Here is a 16796-nt window from a genome sequence, read left to right on the forward strand (position 1 = left end):
GGTTTTGCACGAACTCCACAGCTCCATAATGGCTACACTGAAAACTGAGAAGTTTGGTATCAAACTTCTCAGCACAATAAATGCACACTGATGCCAGTGTACATTTTATTGCAAAATACACCCCAGAGGGCACCTTAGAGGTGCCCCCTGAAACTTAACCGACTGTCTGTGTAGGCTGACTAGTTCCAGCAGCCTGCCACACTAGAGACATGTTGCTGGCCCCATGGGGAGAGTGCCTTTGTCACTCTGAGGCCAGTAACAAAGCCTGCACTGGGTGGAGATGCTAACACCTCCCCCAGGCAGGTGCTGTAACACCTGGCGGTGAGCCTCAAAGGCTCACCCCTTTGTCACAGCACCGCAGGACACTCCAGCTAGTGGAGTTGCCCGCCCCCTCCGGCCCCCACTTTTGGCGGCAAGGCCGGAGAAAATAATGAGAATAACAAGGAGGAGTCACTGGCCAGTCAGGACCGCCCCTAAGGTGTCCTGAGCTGAGGTGACTCTAACTTTTAGAAATCCTCCATCTTGCAGATGGAGGATTCCCCCAATAGGGTTAGGATTGTGACCCCCTCCCCTTGGGAGGAGGCACAAAGAGGGTGTACCCACCCTCAGGGCTAGTAGCCATTGGCTACTAACCCCCCAGACCTAAACACACCCTTAAATTTAGTATTTAAGGGCTACCCTGAACCCTAGAAAATTAAATTCCTGCAACAACAAGAAGAAGGACTGCCTAGCTGAAAACCCCTGCAGAGGAAGACCAGAAGACAACTACTGCCTTGGCTCCAGAAACTCACCGGCCTGTCTCCTGCCTTCCAAAGAACTCTGCTCCAGCGACGCCTTCCAAAGGGACCAGCGACCTCTGAATCCTCCGAGGACTGCCCTGCTTCGACGACGACAAGAAACTCCCGAGGACAGCGGACCTGCTCCAAAAAGACTGCAACTTTATCCAAAGAAGCAGCTTTAAAGAACCCTGCAATCTCCCCGCAAGAAGCGTGAGACTTGCAACACTGCACCCGGCGACCCCGACTCGGCTGGTGGAGAACCAACACCTCAGGGAGGACCCCCGGACTACTCTACGACTGTGAGTACCAAAACCTGTCCCCCCTGAGCCCCCACAGCGCCGCCTGCAGAGGGAATCCAGAGGCTTCCCCTGACCGCGACTCTCTGAAACCTTAGTCCCGACGCCTGGAAAAGACCCTGCACCCGCAGCCCCCAGGACCTGAAGGACCGGACTTTCACTGCAGAAGTGACCCCCAGGAGTCCCTCTCCCTTGCCCAAGTGGAGGTTTCCCCGAGGAAGCCCCCCCTTGCCTGCCTGCCGCGCTGAAGAGATCCCTTGATCTCTCATTGACTTCCATTGCGAACCCGACGCTTGTTCTAACACTGCACCCGGCCGCCCCCGCGCCGCTGAGGGTGAAATTTCTGTGTGGGCTTGTGTCCCCCCCGGTGCCCTACAAAACCCCCCTGGTCTGCCCTCCGAAGACGCGGGTACTTACCTGCTGGCAGACTGGAACCGGGGCACCCCCTTCTCTCCATTGAAGCCTATGCGTTTTGGGCACCACTTTGAACTCTGCACCTGACCCGCCCTGAGCTGCTGGTGTGGTAACTTTGGGGTTGCTCTGAACCCCCAAAGGAATAGTATGCACAGAGTCCAAGGGTTCCCCTTAGAGGTAAGATAGTGGCAAAAAGAGATAATACTAATGCTCTATTTTGTGGTAGTGTGGTCGAGCAGTAGGCTTATCAAAGGAGTAGTGTTAAGCATTTGTTGTACACACACAGGCAATAAATGAGGAACACACACTCAGAGACAATTCCAGGCCAATAGGTTTTTGTATAGAAAAATATATTTTCTTAGTTTATTTTAAGAACCACAGGTTCAAGATTTACATGCAATACTTCAAATGAAAGGTATTGCAGGTAGGTACTTTAGGAACTTTGAATTTGCAAAATAGCATATACAGTTTTCACATAAATCACATATAGCTATTTTAAAACTAGACAGTGCAATTTTCAACAGTTCCTAGGGGAGTAAGAGTTTGATAGTTTTTGCAGGTAAGTAAACCACCTACGGGGTTCAAGTTTGGGTCCAAGGTAGCCCACCATTGGGGGTTCAGAGCAACCCCAAAGTTACCACACCAGCAGCTCGGGGCCGGTCAGGTGCAGAGGTCAAAGTGGTGCCCAAAACGCATAGGCTTCAATGGAGAAGGGGGTGCCCCGGTTCCAGTCTGCCAGCAGGTAAGTACCCGCGTCTTCGGAGGGCAGACCAGGGGGGTTTTGTAGGGCACCGCAGGGAACACAAGTCCACACAGAAAGTACACCCTCAGCAGCACGGGGGCGGCTGGGTGCATTGTGCAAACACGCGTTGGGTTTTCAATAGGTTTCAATGGGAGACCAAGGGGTCTCTTCAGCGATGCAGGCAAGGGGTGGGCTCCTCGGGGTAGCCACCACCTGGGCAAGGGAGGGGGCCTCCTGGGGGTCACTCCTGCACTGGAGTTCGGATCCTTCAGATCCTGGGGGCTGCGGGTGCAGAGTCTTTACAAGGCGTCGGGATATGAGGAGCAGGCGGTCGCGGTCAGGGGGAGCCTCGGGATTCCCTCTGCAGGCGTCGCTGTGGGGGCTCAGGGGGTGCAACTCTGGCTACTCACGGTCTCGCAGTCGCCGGGGAGTCCTCCCTGAAGTGATTGTTCTCCACAAGTCGAGCCGGGGGCGTCGGGTGCAGAGTGGCAAGTCTCACGCTTCCGGCGGGAAACGCAAGTTGTTTTAAAGTTGCTCCTTTGTAACAAAGTTGCAGTCTTGGGTGAACAGAGCCGCTGTCCTCGGGAGTTCTTGGTCCTTCTAGAGCAGGGCAGTCCTCTGAGGATTCAGAGGTCGCTGGTCCCTGGGGAGAGCGTCGCTGGAGCAGTGTCTTTAGAAGTGGGGAGACAGGCCGGTAGAGCTGGGGCCAAAGCAGTTGGTGTCTCTGTCTTCTCTGCAGGGTTTTTCAGCTTAGCAGTCCTCTTCTTCTTAGGTTGCAGGAATCTGAGTTCCTAGGTTCTGGGGAGCCCCTAAATACAGAATTTAGGGGTGTGTTTAGGTCTGGGAGGGCAGTAGCCAATGGCTACTAGCCCTGAGGGTGGCTACATCCTCTTTGTGCCTCCTCCTAAGGGGAGGGGGTCACATTCCTATCCTTATTGGGGGAATCCTCCATCTGCAAGATGGAGGATTTCTAAAAGTTAGTCACCTCAGCTCAGGACACCTTAGGGGCTGTCCTGACTGCCCAGTGACTCCTCCTTGTTTTTCTCATTATCTCCTCCGGCCTTGCCGCCAAAAGTGGGGTCGTGGCCGGAGGGGGCAGGCAACTCCACTAGCTGGAGTGCCCTGTGGTGCTGTAACAAAGGGGGTGAGCCTTTGAGGCTCACTGCCAGGTGTTACAGTTCCTGCAGGGGGATGTGTGAAGCACCTCCACCCAGTACAGGCTTTGTTACTAGCCACAGAGTGACAAAGGCACTCTCCCCATGTGGCCAGCAACATGTCTCAAGTGTGGCAGGCTGCTAAAACCAGTCAGCCTACACGGGTAGTTGGTTAAGGTTTCAGAGGGCACCTCTAAGGTGCCCTCTGGGGTGTATGTTACAATAAAATGTACACTGGAATCAGTGTGCATTTATTGTGCTGAGAAGTTTGATACCAAACTTCCCAGTTTTCAGTGTAGCCATTATGGTGCTGTGGAGTTAGTGTTTGACAGACTCCCAGACCATATACTCTTATGGCTACCCTGCACTTACAATGTCTAAGGTTTTGCTTAGACACTGTAGGGGCACAGTGCTCATGCACTGGTGCCCTCACCCATGGTATAGTGCACCCTGCCTTAGGGCTGTAAGGCCTGCTAGAGGGGTGACTTATCTATACTGCATAGGCAGTGTGAGGTTGGCATGGCACCCTGAGGGGAGTGCCATGTCGACTTACTCATTTTGTCCTCACCAGCACACACAAGGGTCCCTAGGGTGGCATAAGACATGCTGCAGCCCTTAGAGACCTTCCCTGGCATCAGGGCCCTTGGTACCAGGGGTACCAGTTACAAGGGACTTACCTGGATGCCAGGGTGTGCCAATTGTGGAAACAAAAGTACAGGTTAGGGAAAGAACACTGGTGCTGGGGCCTGGTTAGCAGGCCTCAGCACACTTTCAAATCAAATCTTAGCATCAGCAAAGGCAAAAAATCAGGGGGTAACCATGCCAAGGAGGCATTTCCTTACAACATGTATTATGCTTCTTTTACTTGTGTTATTTGTGATTGTTTGCTCTTACTAATTATTGTTTGATTTTGTTAAAATTTTGAATGTAACACCATTCAAAAACGAATTATTGTTTGATTTTGTTAAAATTTTGAATGTAAAACCAACAAAAAATAAAACTAGTCAGTTACTATGTAGATTCATGTTCTGATTGTCAATTTCCAGTTAACAGCATTAAAACAGTGTTGTGTATGGAACATGGAATTTAGTGCTCGTGGGGGGATTGGCGGAATGAGGGCCTCGTGGGTAGAATGCGGTATGGTGGAATGCGGGATGTGCGCTGGCAGTACGGCGGTTGGAGATGTACCGGCAGCACGCAATGGAGGAGGGTCTGTAATTTACCTGAAATGAGCATAAAACGTGTTCCTACCTCGTGTGGCAGATTCGTTGAGAGCACAACATAATTTTGGTGATGAGCGGTCTTTAAGGAGCCACCTCAGAACCTGCGCATAGCCTTGGTGCACTTTCTGGAGGCAGATGCTGCACCTATAACGAACGCTTCATCTCCCCTGAAGATGAGACTTGTTCCGACGCCGCATTCATGCTTGGGTGCCCTCCAGAGAGAAATTCCTTTGTGCGGTGCGTGCGGCTCACACCCTCCGCGCGATCCGCGCTGGAGCTGCCTCGCGTCACTTCACAAGCGCGAGCAAGGTGTGCGCGCGCACCCGCTGTCTGCCCTCGCTCTTTGCTGCCGACACGCTAGCAACCAACGCGTGCCATAGCAACCTGGACAAGGAGATAAGTATATTACTGTAAATCACACATTTCTGTGCCTGCATCTTGACGGCTGCATTTGGAATACATTTTAGTACATTGACTTACCGTTTTTATTTTTTTTATTTTTTTATGTGAGTGTGTCATACACTAATAAAAAATTATATATATATTTTTTCTTTTTTTCTTTTTATGGGTCTATTGGTTCAACAACTTGCCAATTCTTGTTTATAGCACGTTTGGCTTTCTCTATTCCAGGATAACGTTGGAATCTGACCTTGTTGTTTTTTCCTCTTTGTTCTTTTGGACAAATTTTTGTGAACACTATGCAGTCTGTTTCTGCCCCTCCTCCATTTCTAGAAACACCTGGTGAACCACTGGTGTCTTGGCCTCAATGGTTTGATGCGTTTGAAACCTATTTAGGGGCTATTGGAGCTTCACGGTATAGACCTGAGAGGAAAAAGTTTCTGTTATTACACTCACTGGGATTTGAAGGCCGAGAGACTTTGAAACACCTTCCTGATGTCGAAGCGGTAGAAGGTGAAGAATTGGACGAATATCAAGAGACAGTAAAAAAAACTCATCCTGAGATTTGATAAACAGCCGAGTCTTGCGGTATTACGCCACAAATTCTTCAAGAGGGTACAGCTACAAAGTGAATCAATTGATGAGTTTGTCAGTGCTCTTCGTAAATTGTGTGCACAATGTCAATTTAGTACATTCTGTGATCAGCTGGTCAGGGACCAGCTGATAGGGAATTGTTTTGACAAACACATCCAACAAAGACTACTTACCATGGAGGATCCGTCGCTTGAAGATGTGATTAAGCAGGCGAAGAGCATTGAACTGGCTCCAGCTTCTCTTAAGGAACTTTCGTCTCAACGCAAGGAAGAGGAGAAAGCTAGTGTTAACGTTGTCTCTTCTCGCAAAGAACTCAAGACCAGCAATAATCAATTCTTCAAACGTAGCAATATTTGTTTCAGATGTGGGAATTTTCCAAATGCAAAAGACTCTAAAGTTTGTCCTGCAAGGAATGTGGTGTGTCACAAATGCGGCCGGACAGGCCACTTTGCCAGGGTGGATCAGGATCCTGGAAACAAGAATGTGAAGATCAGCAGTGTGTGTGATGCCAGTGAGGGGTCTAATCAATGTTTGGAGAATGAATTCCGTGACATGATTGTGGTGGTCACAGATGAACAAGCACTTTCGGGAGATCCTGAGTAGTGTGTGGACCCGTACGTGGATATTCGTGTGGGGGGCAAAACGCTCCATCTACTTGTGGATTCTGGTGCACGCATTACAATGATAACCGTAGACCTGTTTAAGAAAGTGTGGGGTGCTAGGAAACTGTTTCCACCTGACAGAGCTCCGGTTTCCTATGAGGAAAGGAGGATAGAGCTGGAGGGTTTCATCGAAGATGTGCTGGAATTCAAGGAGTGCAAAATCTGTGGAAAGGTGTATGTTGCTGTCAAGGGTCTCATTATATTAGGTTTGTTCCATCAAGGCCTCTTTGGTATGGTACTGAGACCAGGTACCACTGAGCAAGTTATTGTAGTTAAAGACCATAGTTGTATCAACTTGTCAACTCTCCATATGATGTTCCCTAGTGTATTTGAGAAAAAATTAGGATGTATCAAAGGTTTTAAACATAGTTGTAAGGAAATGGCTCCCTGTTGCAGTTACCCCCCACTTTTTGCCTGATACTGATACTGACTTGACTGAGAAGTGTGCTGGGACCCTGCTAACCAGGCCCCAGCACCAGTGTTCTTTCACCTAAAATGTACCATTGTCTCCACAATTGGCACAACTCTGGCACCCAGGTAAGTCCCTTGTAACTGGTACCCCTGGTAGCAAGGGCCCTGAAGCCAGGGAAGGTCTCTAAGGGCTGCAGCATGTCTTATGCCACCCTAGGGACCCCTCACTCAGCACAGACACACTGCTTGCCAGCTTGTGTGTGCTGGTGGGGAGAAAATGACTAAGTCGACATGGCACTCCCCTCAGGGTGCAATGCCAACCTCACACTGCCTATGGCATAGGTAAGTCACCCCTCTAGCAGGCCTTACAGCCCTAAGGCAGGGTGCACTATACCACAGGTGAGGCCGTAGGTGCATAAGCACTATGCCCCTACAGTGTCTAAGCAAAACCTTAGACATTGTAAGTGCAGGGTAGCCATAAGAGTATATGGTCTGGAAGTCTGTCAAAAACGAACTCCACAGCTCCATAATGGCTACACTGAATACTGGGAAGTTTGGTATCAAACTTCTCAGAATAATAAACCCACACTGATGCCAGTGTTGGATTTATTAAAAAATGCACACAGAGTGCATCTTAGAGATGCCCTCTGTATTTTACCCAGTTGTTCAGTGCAGGACTGACTGGTCTGTGCCAGCCTGCTGCTGAGAGACGAGTTTCTGACCCCATGTGGTGAGGGCCTTTGTGCTCTCTGAGGACAGAAACAAAAGCCTGCTCTGCGTGGAGGTGCTTCACACCTCCCCCCTGCAGGAACTGTAACACATAGCAGTGAGCCTCAAAGGCTCAGGCTCCGTGTTACAATGCCCCAGGGCACTCCAGCTAGTGGAGATGCCCGCCCCCTGGACACAGCCCCCACTTTTGGTGGCAAGTCCAGGGGAGATAATGAGAAAAACAAGGAGGAGTCACCCACCAGTCAGGACAGCCCCTAAGGTGTCCTGAGCTGAGGTGACCCCTGCCTTTAGAAATCCTCCATCTTGATTTTGGAGGATTCCCCCAATAGGAATAGGGATGTGCCCCCCTCCCCTCAGGGAGGAGGCACAAAGAGGGTGTAGCCACCCTCAAGGACAGTAGCCATTGGCTACTGCCCTCCCAGACCTAAACACACCCCTAAATTGAATATTTAGGGGCTCCCAGAATCGAGGAAGATAGATTCCTGCAACCTAAGACGAAGAAGGACTGCTGAGCAGAAAAACCTGCAGAGAAGACGGAGACACCAACTGCTTTGGCCCCAGCTCTACCGGCCTGTCTCCCCACTTCAAAAGAACTGCTACAGCGACGCGTTCCACAGGGTCCAGCGACCTCTGAAGCCTCAGAGGACTACCCTGCATCTAAAAGGACCAAGAACTCCCGAGGACAGTGGCTCTGCTCCAAGGAAGAAGCATCTTTGCAACAAAGAAGCAACTTTGAAAGAACACACGTTTCCCGCCCGAAGCGTGAGACTTTGCACTCTGCACCCGACGCCCCCGGCTCGACTTGTGGAGAACCAACACTACAGGGAGGACTCCCCGGCGACTGCGAGCCTGTGAGTAGCCAGAGTTGACCCTCCTGAGCCCCCACAGCGACGCCTGCAGAGGGAATCCAGAGGCTCCCCCTGACCGCGATTGCCTGCTTGTAAGAACCCGTCGCCTGGTAAGGACACTGCACCCGCAGCCCCCAGGACCTGAAGGATCCGACCTCCAGTGCAGGAGTGACCCCCAGGTGGCCCTCTCCCTTGCCCAGGTGGTAGCTACCCCGAGGAGCCCCCCCCCCTTTTCTGCCTGCATCGCTGAAGAGACCCCTGGGTCTCCCATTGAACTACATTGCAAACCCGATGCCTGTTTGCACACTGCACCCGGCTGCCCCCGTGCCGCTGAGGGTGTACTTTTTGTGCTGACTTGTATCCCCCCCCCGGTGCCCTACAAAACCCCCCTGGTCTGCCCTCCGAAGACGCGGGTACTTACCTGCTGGCAGACTGGAACCGGGGCACCCCTTCTCCATTGAAGCTTATGCGTTTTGGGCACCCCTTTGACCTCTGCACCTGACCGGCCCTGAGCTGCTGGTGTGGTAACTTTGGGGTTGCCCTGAACCCCCAACGGTGGGCTACCTTGGACCCAACTTTGAACCCTGTAGGTGGTTTACTTACCTGCAAAACTAACAAACACTTACCTCCCACAGGAACTGTTGAAAATTGCATTCCAGTTTTAAAATAGCTTATTGACATTTGTGTGAAAACTGTATATGCTGTTTTGCTAATTCAAAGTTCCTAATGTTCCTAAGTGAAATACCTTTCATTTAAAGTATTGTTTGTAAATCTTGAACCTGTGGTTCTTAAAATAACCTAAAAAAATATATTTTTCTATATAAAAACCTTTTGGCCTGGAATTGTCTTTGAGTGTGTGTTCCCCATTTTTTGCCTGTGTGTGTACAACAAATGCTTAACACTACCCTCTGATAAGCCTACGGCTCGACCACACTACCACAAAATAGAGCATTAGAATTCTCTTTTTGCCACTATCTTACCTCTAAGGGGAACCCTTGGACTCTGTGCATGCTATTTCTTACTTTGAAATAGTACATACAGAGCCAACTTCCTACAATAGTATCAAAAAAAAAAAAAACACCATACCCATTAAGCACAAATTAAGAGCGATCCCATTCAGCTTGAGGGAGGACCTTAAGTCGGAATTGGAGAAACTACAATTGTGAGGGGGTAATTGAGCCTGTTGGGTCTAGTTTATGGTTGTCGTCGCTCGCAAACGCAGTGGCAAGATAACGTTTGTGTGTTGACTTAAGGAGTCTCAACAAAGAGACTTGGGTCGACTCCTTTCCTTTACCCAGGATCAATGATTTGCTTGAGAAACTGAGTGGTGCAGTATGGTTTTCAAAAATTGATTTAGCTTCGGCATATCGCCAGGTTGTCCTTGAAGAAGACTCTAGACATTATACAGCTTTCAACACACCTTTTGGTACTTTTCAATTTCGTAGGATGCCTTTTGGTCTTGCTTTGGCTGCTTCAGTTTTCCAATGTATCATGTCACAACTGCTGAAAGATGTAGAAGGGGTCCTGGTGTTTCAGGATGAGATGATGTGTTGATTTTTGCCAAACAGTTATTAGAACATGACACGGTGCTTAAGCTAGTATAACAGATTTTTTAGGAGAATGGGGTGGATGTTAAAAAGGACAAGTGTGAATTTTGGAAAAAAGAAATTGAGTTTTTGGGACACGTTGTTTCGTCGGAGGGAGTCAAACGGAGACCTGGGTTGGTGGATGCTGTTCGCGAGTGTCTTCCTCCAAAGAATAAGGACGAGCTACGTTCTTTTGTAGGTTTGTGTGAATTTTATTCCAGGTTTATTCCTAATTACGCCTCCAAAATGAAATGTTTGTCTAATATGTTGAAGAAGAGTGTTGAATTCGCGTGGGACAAGGAGTGTCAGGACACATTTGATTTGGTAAAATCCGAAATGACCAATGCCAAGGCACTACGTCCAAACGATCCAGGATTAATGTGTAAGATTATGGTTGATGCTAGTAAGTACGGTTTGGGTGTTGTTCTAGTCCTGGGCACTGAACAAGGTGAAGCCACAGTCAGTTATGCCTCTAGAGTATTGAGAGAAGCTGAATTGAACTACTCAGTAATAGAGAGAGTTGTTGGCTTGTGTCTGGGCAAGCGAAAGGTTTAGGAGTTATATATGGGGCAAAAGGTTTGTTATTGTGACGGATCATAAACCGCTACTTTACATTCTCAGTGGGGATAAAACCAACTATACTACACCACGTATTGCCCGTCTTACTACTAAATTGTTGCAGTACGACGTGGTGGTTAAGTTTTTGCCGGGCAAACTCAATGTGAGAGCGGATTTTCTATCTAGATTACCTATGGAAGGGCTGGATGATTTTGACTCTGAAGATGATAGAGAGGATTGTTTTGTTGCCACTGTGGATCTTCCAGTGTCCAAGGCCTATAGCAAAACTGATTGGGAGGTGGCCTTTTTGAAGGATTCCATCTTGGCCCAGGTTAGAGAATTTGTAATCAATGGGTGGCCGAGAGAAAAGAATGTTCCCTTACCATTACAACCATTTTGTAAAGTTGCGAGTGAAATTTCAATAGAAGATCAGATACTTTTGAGGGGTGAGAGGTGTATTCCTCCCCATGATATACGTTTTGGTCTGATAAATGTGGCACATGAAGGACCCTTTGGAGCGACTATGACCAAAAGGAGGTTAAGGGAGAGTTATTGGTTGCCATCCATGGATAAACAGGTTGATTTTGTGGTCAAAAGGTGTGTTGTTTGCAATTCTGCGGAAAAGGGTTTGAAAGTACGTACTCCACCTTTGCATCCTATTGAAGTGCCTGTAAGACCGTGGTCTAAGGTGGGAATAGACATGGTTGTGCCGTTTAATTTTCTCCTCCACAATTTACGCTATGCATTTGTTCTCATGGATTATCACAGTAGATGGCCTGAAGTTCGTTTTTGCGCTGTTCCATCAGCGACCAATGCTGTTAACTTTCTTAAAGAAGTTTTTATGCGTGAGGATTTTCCAAAAACCATTATTTCGGACAATGGGGTACAGTTTGTTAGTTCAGAGATGGAGGACTTCTTGAAACAATCTGATATTAGACATTTGAGAAGTTCTAATGGCTTGGTCGAAAGGATGAATAGAGTGGTTGGGGATTGTATAAAATCGGCTAGACACAATAATTACAACATCCTTGAGGCAGTGAGCACCATGTTGTGGGTTTATCTTTCCACACCTCATTCATTAACCAATGTGTCTCCTTTTGAGGTACTAAAAGGTCGTAAACCTACCACCGTCCTGTTCCCATCATGGTTAGTGGGTTCTTTGAAAAGCAAAGGATCGTGTGGGAGGAAGAGTGTAGTCGAGTGGGAAAAGGTGAGGTCAGGACAAGAAAACATGAAACGAAGGTATGATACTATTAAAGCCACCAAGTTGTGTATGGTTTGCCCTGGAGATTTGGTGCGAATAAAAAAAAAAAGCGTGTCTGTTAAAAAAGGGGATGATTGTTTTGGAAAACCTGTCAGGGTGAGAAAAGTTTGTGGGAATGCAATTATGGTTGATGATGGTCACTGGTGGAACTTATCCAAAGTAGTAAAGCTTTCTGAGGTTCAGCATCGAGTGCTTGTGATGAGAGTGACAGCAGCAAGGATGGCGAAAGGGGCTACGGAGGAAGCCCTATGATACATGTTCAAGATTCGCATAAAGTTGATGCACAAAAGTCTGCCTTAGATTGTATGGAAGGATTTCCACGCAGATCTTCCTGTGAAAGATTTTTACCATGGAAATTAAGACCTGATCAGTAATGTCTTTCAGTTTTTGGACTCCCTTTTTATCATCCGGAGTTTCATTCAAGTTTGTTTGTTGCGGTCTTTTGGGGGTATTTCATTTTACAATTTTCTGTGTTTTTTTGTTGGGTTCATTCTTAAGTTTAAAAAAAAAAATGAGAGAGATGGTATGTTGTGTATGGAACATGGAATGTAGGGCTTGTGGGGGGATTGGCGGAATGAGGGCCTCGTGGGTAGAATGCAGTGTGGTGGAATGCGTGATGTGCGCTGGCAGTACGGCGGTTGGAGATGTACCGACAGCACGCAATGGAGGTGGCTCTGTAATTTTACCTGAAATAAACATGAAACTTGTTCCTACCTCGTGTGGCAGATTCGTTGAGAGCACAACACAGGGATGAGTTTCTCCAAGCTCACTGGAAACCTATTCCTGCTGTGTAAGGGACAAGATTTTTTCTCAACACCATTACCACCTACCAATCACTCTCCAGATTCTTAATGTTTAGGAGGGGGCCCCTCATCAAAAGGACAGATAAACCCTCACGTCCAGCTGTAAAATATAAAAGCCCCACAAAGGAAACCACCATCTTGTGCAGCCATCTGTATGGTGTCCCTAATAGAAGCCCACCATCCTTCTTACAATTTTAAGATTGAACTCAAGTAAAGCTTACATTTAATCCTACACACACAGACATCGCAACTCAGATTATTCGCAAAAGCATCTCACAAACTGCCCCTAAGAGAGAGAGAGGAAGAGACAGAAACCCGATTTGTGGGAAGAGGGACGTGGTCCATAGATTGTTTTGTGCAATTGACACAGTGACTTGAAGATTATTCATTTTCTGAACTTGGAGCCAGTGTAGACACACTAGAGTTAGTGGTAGGGAGGGTTAGCGGTAGTCTGAATGACGACGTCTCTTCAACAATTAGTCAGCGAGCACCAGTAAAACAGCTTTGCTGTAGCCCATGAAAGTAGACATGATGGTCTGAAGCTCCACACATTTATCTTTTTGCGGTAGAAAAAGAATGAAAGACAACACATGCAAAAGCTGTGTGATTGAAATGAAAGAAAAAAAAAGAGGGAGGCATTAAAGGCTTCTTCTAAATTCCTCATCTTGGTTACTGGAACAAGGGTAGGACCCAATGCTTGGGACCACCAATCCAGGGCCAACTGTAATGTTGCTTCCCTAGAAGAAAAACCTTCTTATTTGGTAGAAGTAGCTGGTTGACCACCGGACTTTCCAGTGCCCTTTATTTTATTAGTGGCAATAAAATAACCAAATTATAGTAGCCACACGCTGGTAGATGCGAGAATATCTGAAGAGTAAAAGTAAATGATGTTGTGATGATTGCAGTGCAGAATGCGATGTTTGCATGTCCTGATTGAGGAATATAATTTATTCTGATAAAAAAAACTACACGACTTGGAGATGGGGAGAGCTTTACTCTGCAATATCTGCCCACTGCAAAGATGGAAAAAATGCTCTATTTGGACAATGGTGAAAATTTCCAGCTACATTGCAGTGGAGATTGGAGCAGTACAAGAGCATACTGTAATTTTAATGAAGAGTATTTGTATTTTTCTGTATGAGTGCAAGCCACACAGCTCACACTTATCTCCACCACTGCCTCATGTCTGTAACGTCTTTGTCTTCTCTTCCTCTCTCCTGCCAGCAAATAAAAGTAACTATGAATGAGGAGGATATGGACACCTATGTTTTTGCTGTTGGAACACGAAAAGCACTGACCCGGCTCCAGAAGGAGATGCAGGACCTGGTATGTTTAGATACCTTTTCAGTAATACTTTGTTAGATTGTTGGCAAATGAAAGTACTTGGTGAAATGTGACTACTGCCTGGTGATGTCAAGTGTTTTGTGTCCATGTCACATAAAGAGAAGGATAGTGTCTGCAATGGTTACAGAGATGGTTAAAATAGCTTCAAAATTGCATGACCATCTCGAAGTCAACAGAACCGTCCTTCATGCGGTCTGCTTGCAGGCAACCTTTGGGCTTGAAGAAGGGAGGGTCATAAGGGCATCATAAGGGTACAGGTTTGGTCAGGATGTTGCAAGCTCACCAACTCAACTAAAGCTGGCACTACTGCAGCACCACATCCAAGATTATGTTTATCTGTATTTTATCATCTTGGTTTCTCCTGACCAACTGGGCTGTTGATAGCTTGTGGCCCCTGGACAGTCAGTCTCTGCCTGAGTTGTCCTCCACACAGATTCTCCTGTCAGCTTGTTTTTGCAGATTTGCATGGGTAAACAAAGCATCTCCTGGTAGGTGCAGTTCAGGTCCTCTTTAAGGCAGATAAGCTCTCCTCCTCCTTCTCGTGGGAGGTTGCATTATCAGTGCTTCTTGCAGGAAGTCAGATTTGGGTCCAGCCTAGAGAGAGCAACCCAGCAGAGGTTCAGCTTCTGATAACACATTTGCAATGCACTGATGCGCTCAAACAGGTGCCAAGTACTAGCTGTGTCTCACTAGAGCTAGTATTTATTCCTCTTTGGTCCCCACATCAAGGTGCTGCTTTTTACAAACGCTCAAAAGCTCTGCATATATTAAGAAGAAGTGCATCTTCCTGTCAAGGGATCTTTGTTAATTAATATTAATAAACATTGAACAGTCCTGCCCATGCTAGGAATCAACCTAACAATTTTGAAAACGGAGAGAGAAAAACTCTGAAGTAAAACATGTCTTTGTACTGGCAACATTAGCTTTAAATATTGAATCTTTTAAAAACCAGATGGAGAAATTATCAAAACCCATGATAACATTTTAAATGGGTTAAAAAACATATAGCAGCATTGCTGCTCTTAAACAGTCCTTCTGTTTCTCTTTTAAAATAAAAAGAATAACTAATCTTATTGTCATAGGCTCACCCTAGCAAAGAAAGACTATACTGTCACTTTGCCAGATAACCTCTACAATCCCAGCATGCATCACAGTGACAGTCTCTGTTCTTTTTTTCAGACTGTGAACGAAGGATACCAGAATTCTGAGTTCTTCCCTTTGATCTCGATCAAACTGAAATGCTCTAAGAGGCAGATTTTGAAAAGTGTGACGAAGATAAAAATGAGATACTAAATAGATGTAGTAAAAAGTGAATGGGTTCAGCAATTAATTATATGATTAACTCTGCGGACGAGAAATACAATCTTTGCTCTTTATAGAGTTTCTAATTTTCTCCTTTCCCAAACCTAATTATTTGGGAGTACCATATATGTTGGAGATATGCTCTTACCTGTGCCTCTCTGACCATACCTTAGAAAGAAACATTTATCCACTTTTTCACCTCTGAGCGCCCTCAATATCATGAATGAGCACTGGGTGTCTTAAGGCACTTCTAGTGGCATCACATAGGGCTCATAGTTTTAGGCATAGCAAAACCTAATAGGGTTTCAATGAATTACCCTGTATGCCAAATATTGCTTTGTCTTTTAAGGCTTCATAGGACCTGGCTTGGTAGGCCATCATCACAAAAACTGTGTATGGGCCTTGCTTCCCTTTTTTATGTTGTCAGGTGTCACATCATGCCTACAGTATGAAGAAGAAAAGTGTTCTGACCCCTACCTAGTTTTTAGTCTCTGCAGCATGCCAGTGTTCACGTCAAACCTGGGTGAATGTCTTAAGCTTCCACAGTGTCATTTTGATGGGTAACCCTACAAGAGGCCCTAGCGATTTGCCAGGACACCTTTCCAGTCGTTTTTCTGGTCTCGGGTACCAATATCAAGTACACTTTGACAGTGGAAAGTGAGCTGGATGCATGTTCGGAGAGTACATACAATCTTTCAGGCATTCCCCTCATTAAGCAAGTGCTTGCTACCTATTTTCTCTAAGTGCCACAGTCCATAATGTCAAAAACTTCCACTCTTGCCTTCTAAAGGTTAGGTTCGGTGGCATGTGTAGCTGCAGATACACATGTTGTGCATAGTCCGCCGTCTGGTGTTGGGTCGGAGTGTTACAAGTTGTTTTTCTTCGAAGAAGTCTTTTCGAGTCACGAGATCGAGGGACTCCTCCTCCTTTGTTCCATTGCGCATGGGCGTCGACTCCATGTTAGATTTTTTTTTTTCCGCCATCGGGTTCGGACGTGTTCCTTTTCGCTCCGGGTTTCGGGACGGAAAGATAGTCATAACTTCGGAAAACTACGTCAGTATTGTTTAGTTCGGTATCGGGTTAGAATAGAATCGACACCGAATCGTGAAGAGCTCCGGTAGCCCTTCGGGGTAATTTCGATCCCCCGTCGGGGCCTGGTCGGCCCGACCGCGTGTAAGATTGACACTGATGGAACGGACCCCGTTCCGATTCTGTCCTAAATGCCACAATAAATTTCCATATACAGACCAACATTTGGTCTGTAACTTGTGCCTGTCGCCCGAGCACAAGGAAGAGACGTGTGAGGCCTGTCGTGCGTTTCGGTCCCGAAAAACGCTCCGTGACCGGCGAGCCAGAAGATTACAGATGGCGGCCACGCCGACAGGACAACGAGGGTTTGAGGAACAAGGAGAAGAAGAGGAAGCCTTCTCCATTCATGAATCGGACTCGGACGAATTCGACGTCGAAGAAACCGTGAGTAAGACGTCGAAGCAAGCACCACACAAGAAAACAAACAAGGCCCAGGGGATGCCACTGCCAACAGGCCATGGCTCAACCCATAAAGTAGGTGACCGACCATCGGCACCGAAAAAGGCCGAACCGGTGCCGAGATCATCCGACTCGGGTCGAGACACAGGCACGCAGCAATCTCGGGACCGAGACACTGCTGCCGAAAAAGATCGACGCCG

At 47.1% G+C, this 16796-nt stretch overlaps 1 protein-coding gene across 3 annotated transcripts in view; it reads left to right on the plus strand.

Annotated features, from left to right (window-relative positions):
• Nucleotides 1-16796, plus strand: part of CCDC47 (coiled-coil domain containing 47) — a 273202-nt gene that overhangs the window by 103301 nt on the left and 153105 nt on the right. For all 3 annotated transcript variants that reach the window (XM_069238027.1, XM_069238028.1, XM_069238029.1), the window contains exon 7: nucleotides 13687-13788. In XM_069238027.1, coding sequence (XP_069094128.1) covers nucleotides 13687-13788 — 102 coding nt within the window. The remainder of the gene's footprint in view (nucleotides 1-13686; nucleotides 13789-16796) is intronic.

Source organism: Pleurodeles waltl, chromosome 6 (genome assembly GCF_031143425.1).
Source record: "Pleurodeles waltl isolate 20211129_DDA chromosome 6, aPleWal1.hap1.20221129, whole genome shotgun sequence".
In the NCBI taxonomy this organism is placed as follows: domain Eukaryota; kingdom Metazoa; phylum Chordata; class Amphibia; order Caudata; family Salamandridae; genus Pleurodeles; species Pleurodeles waltl.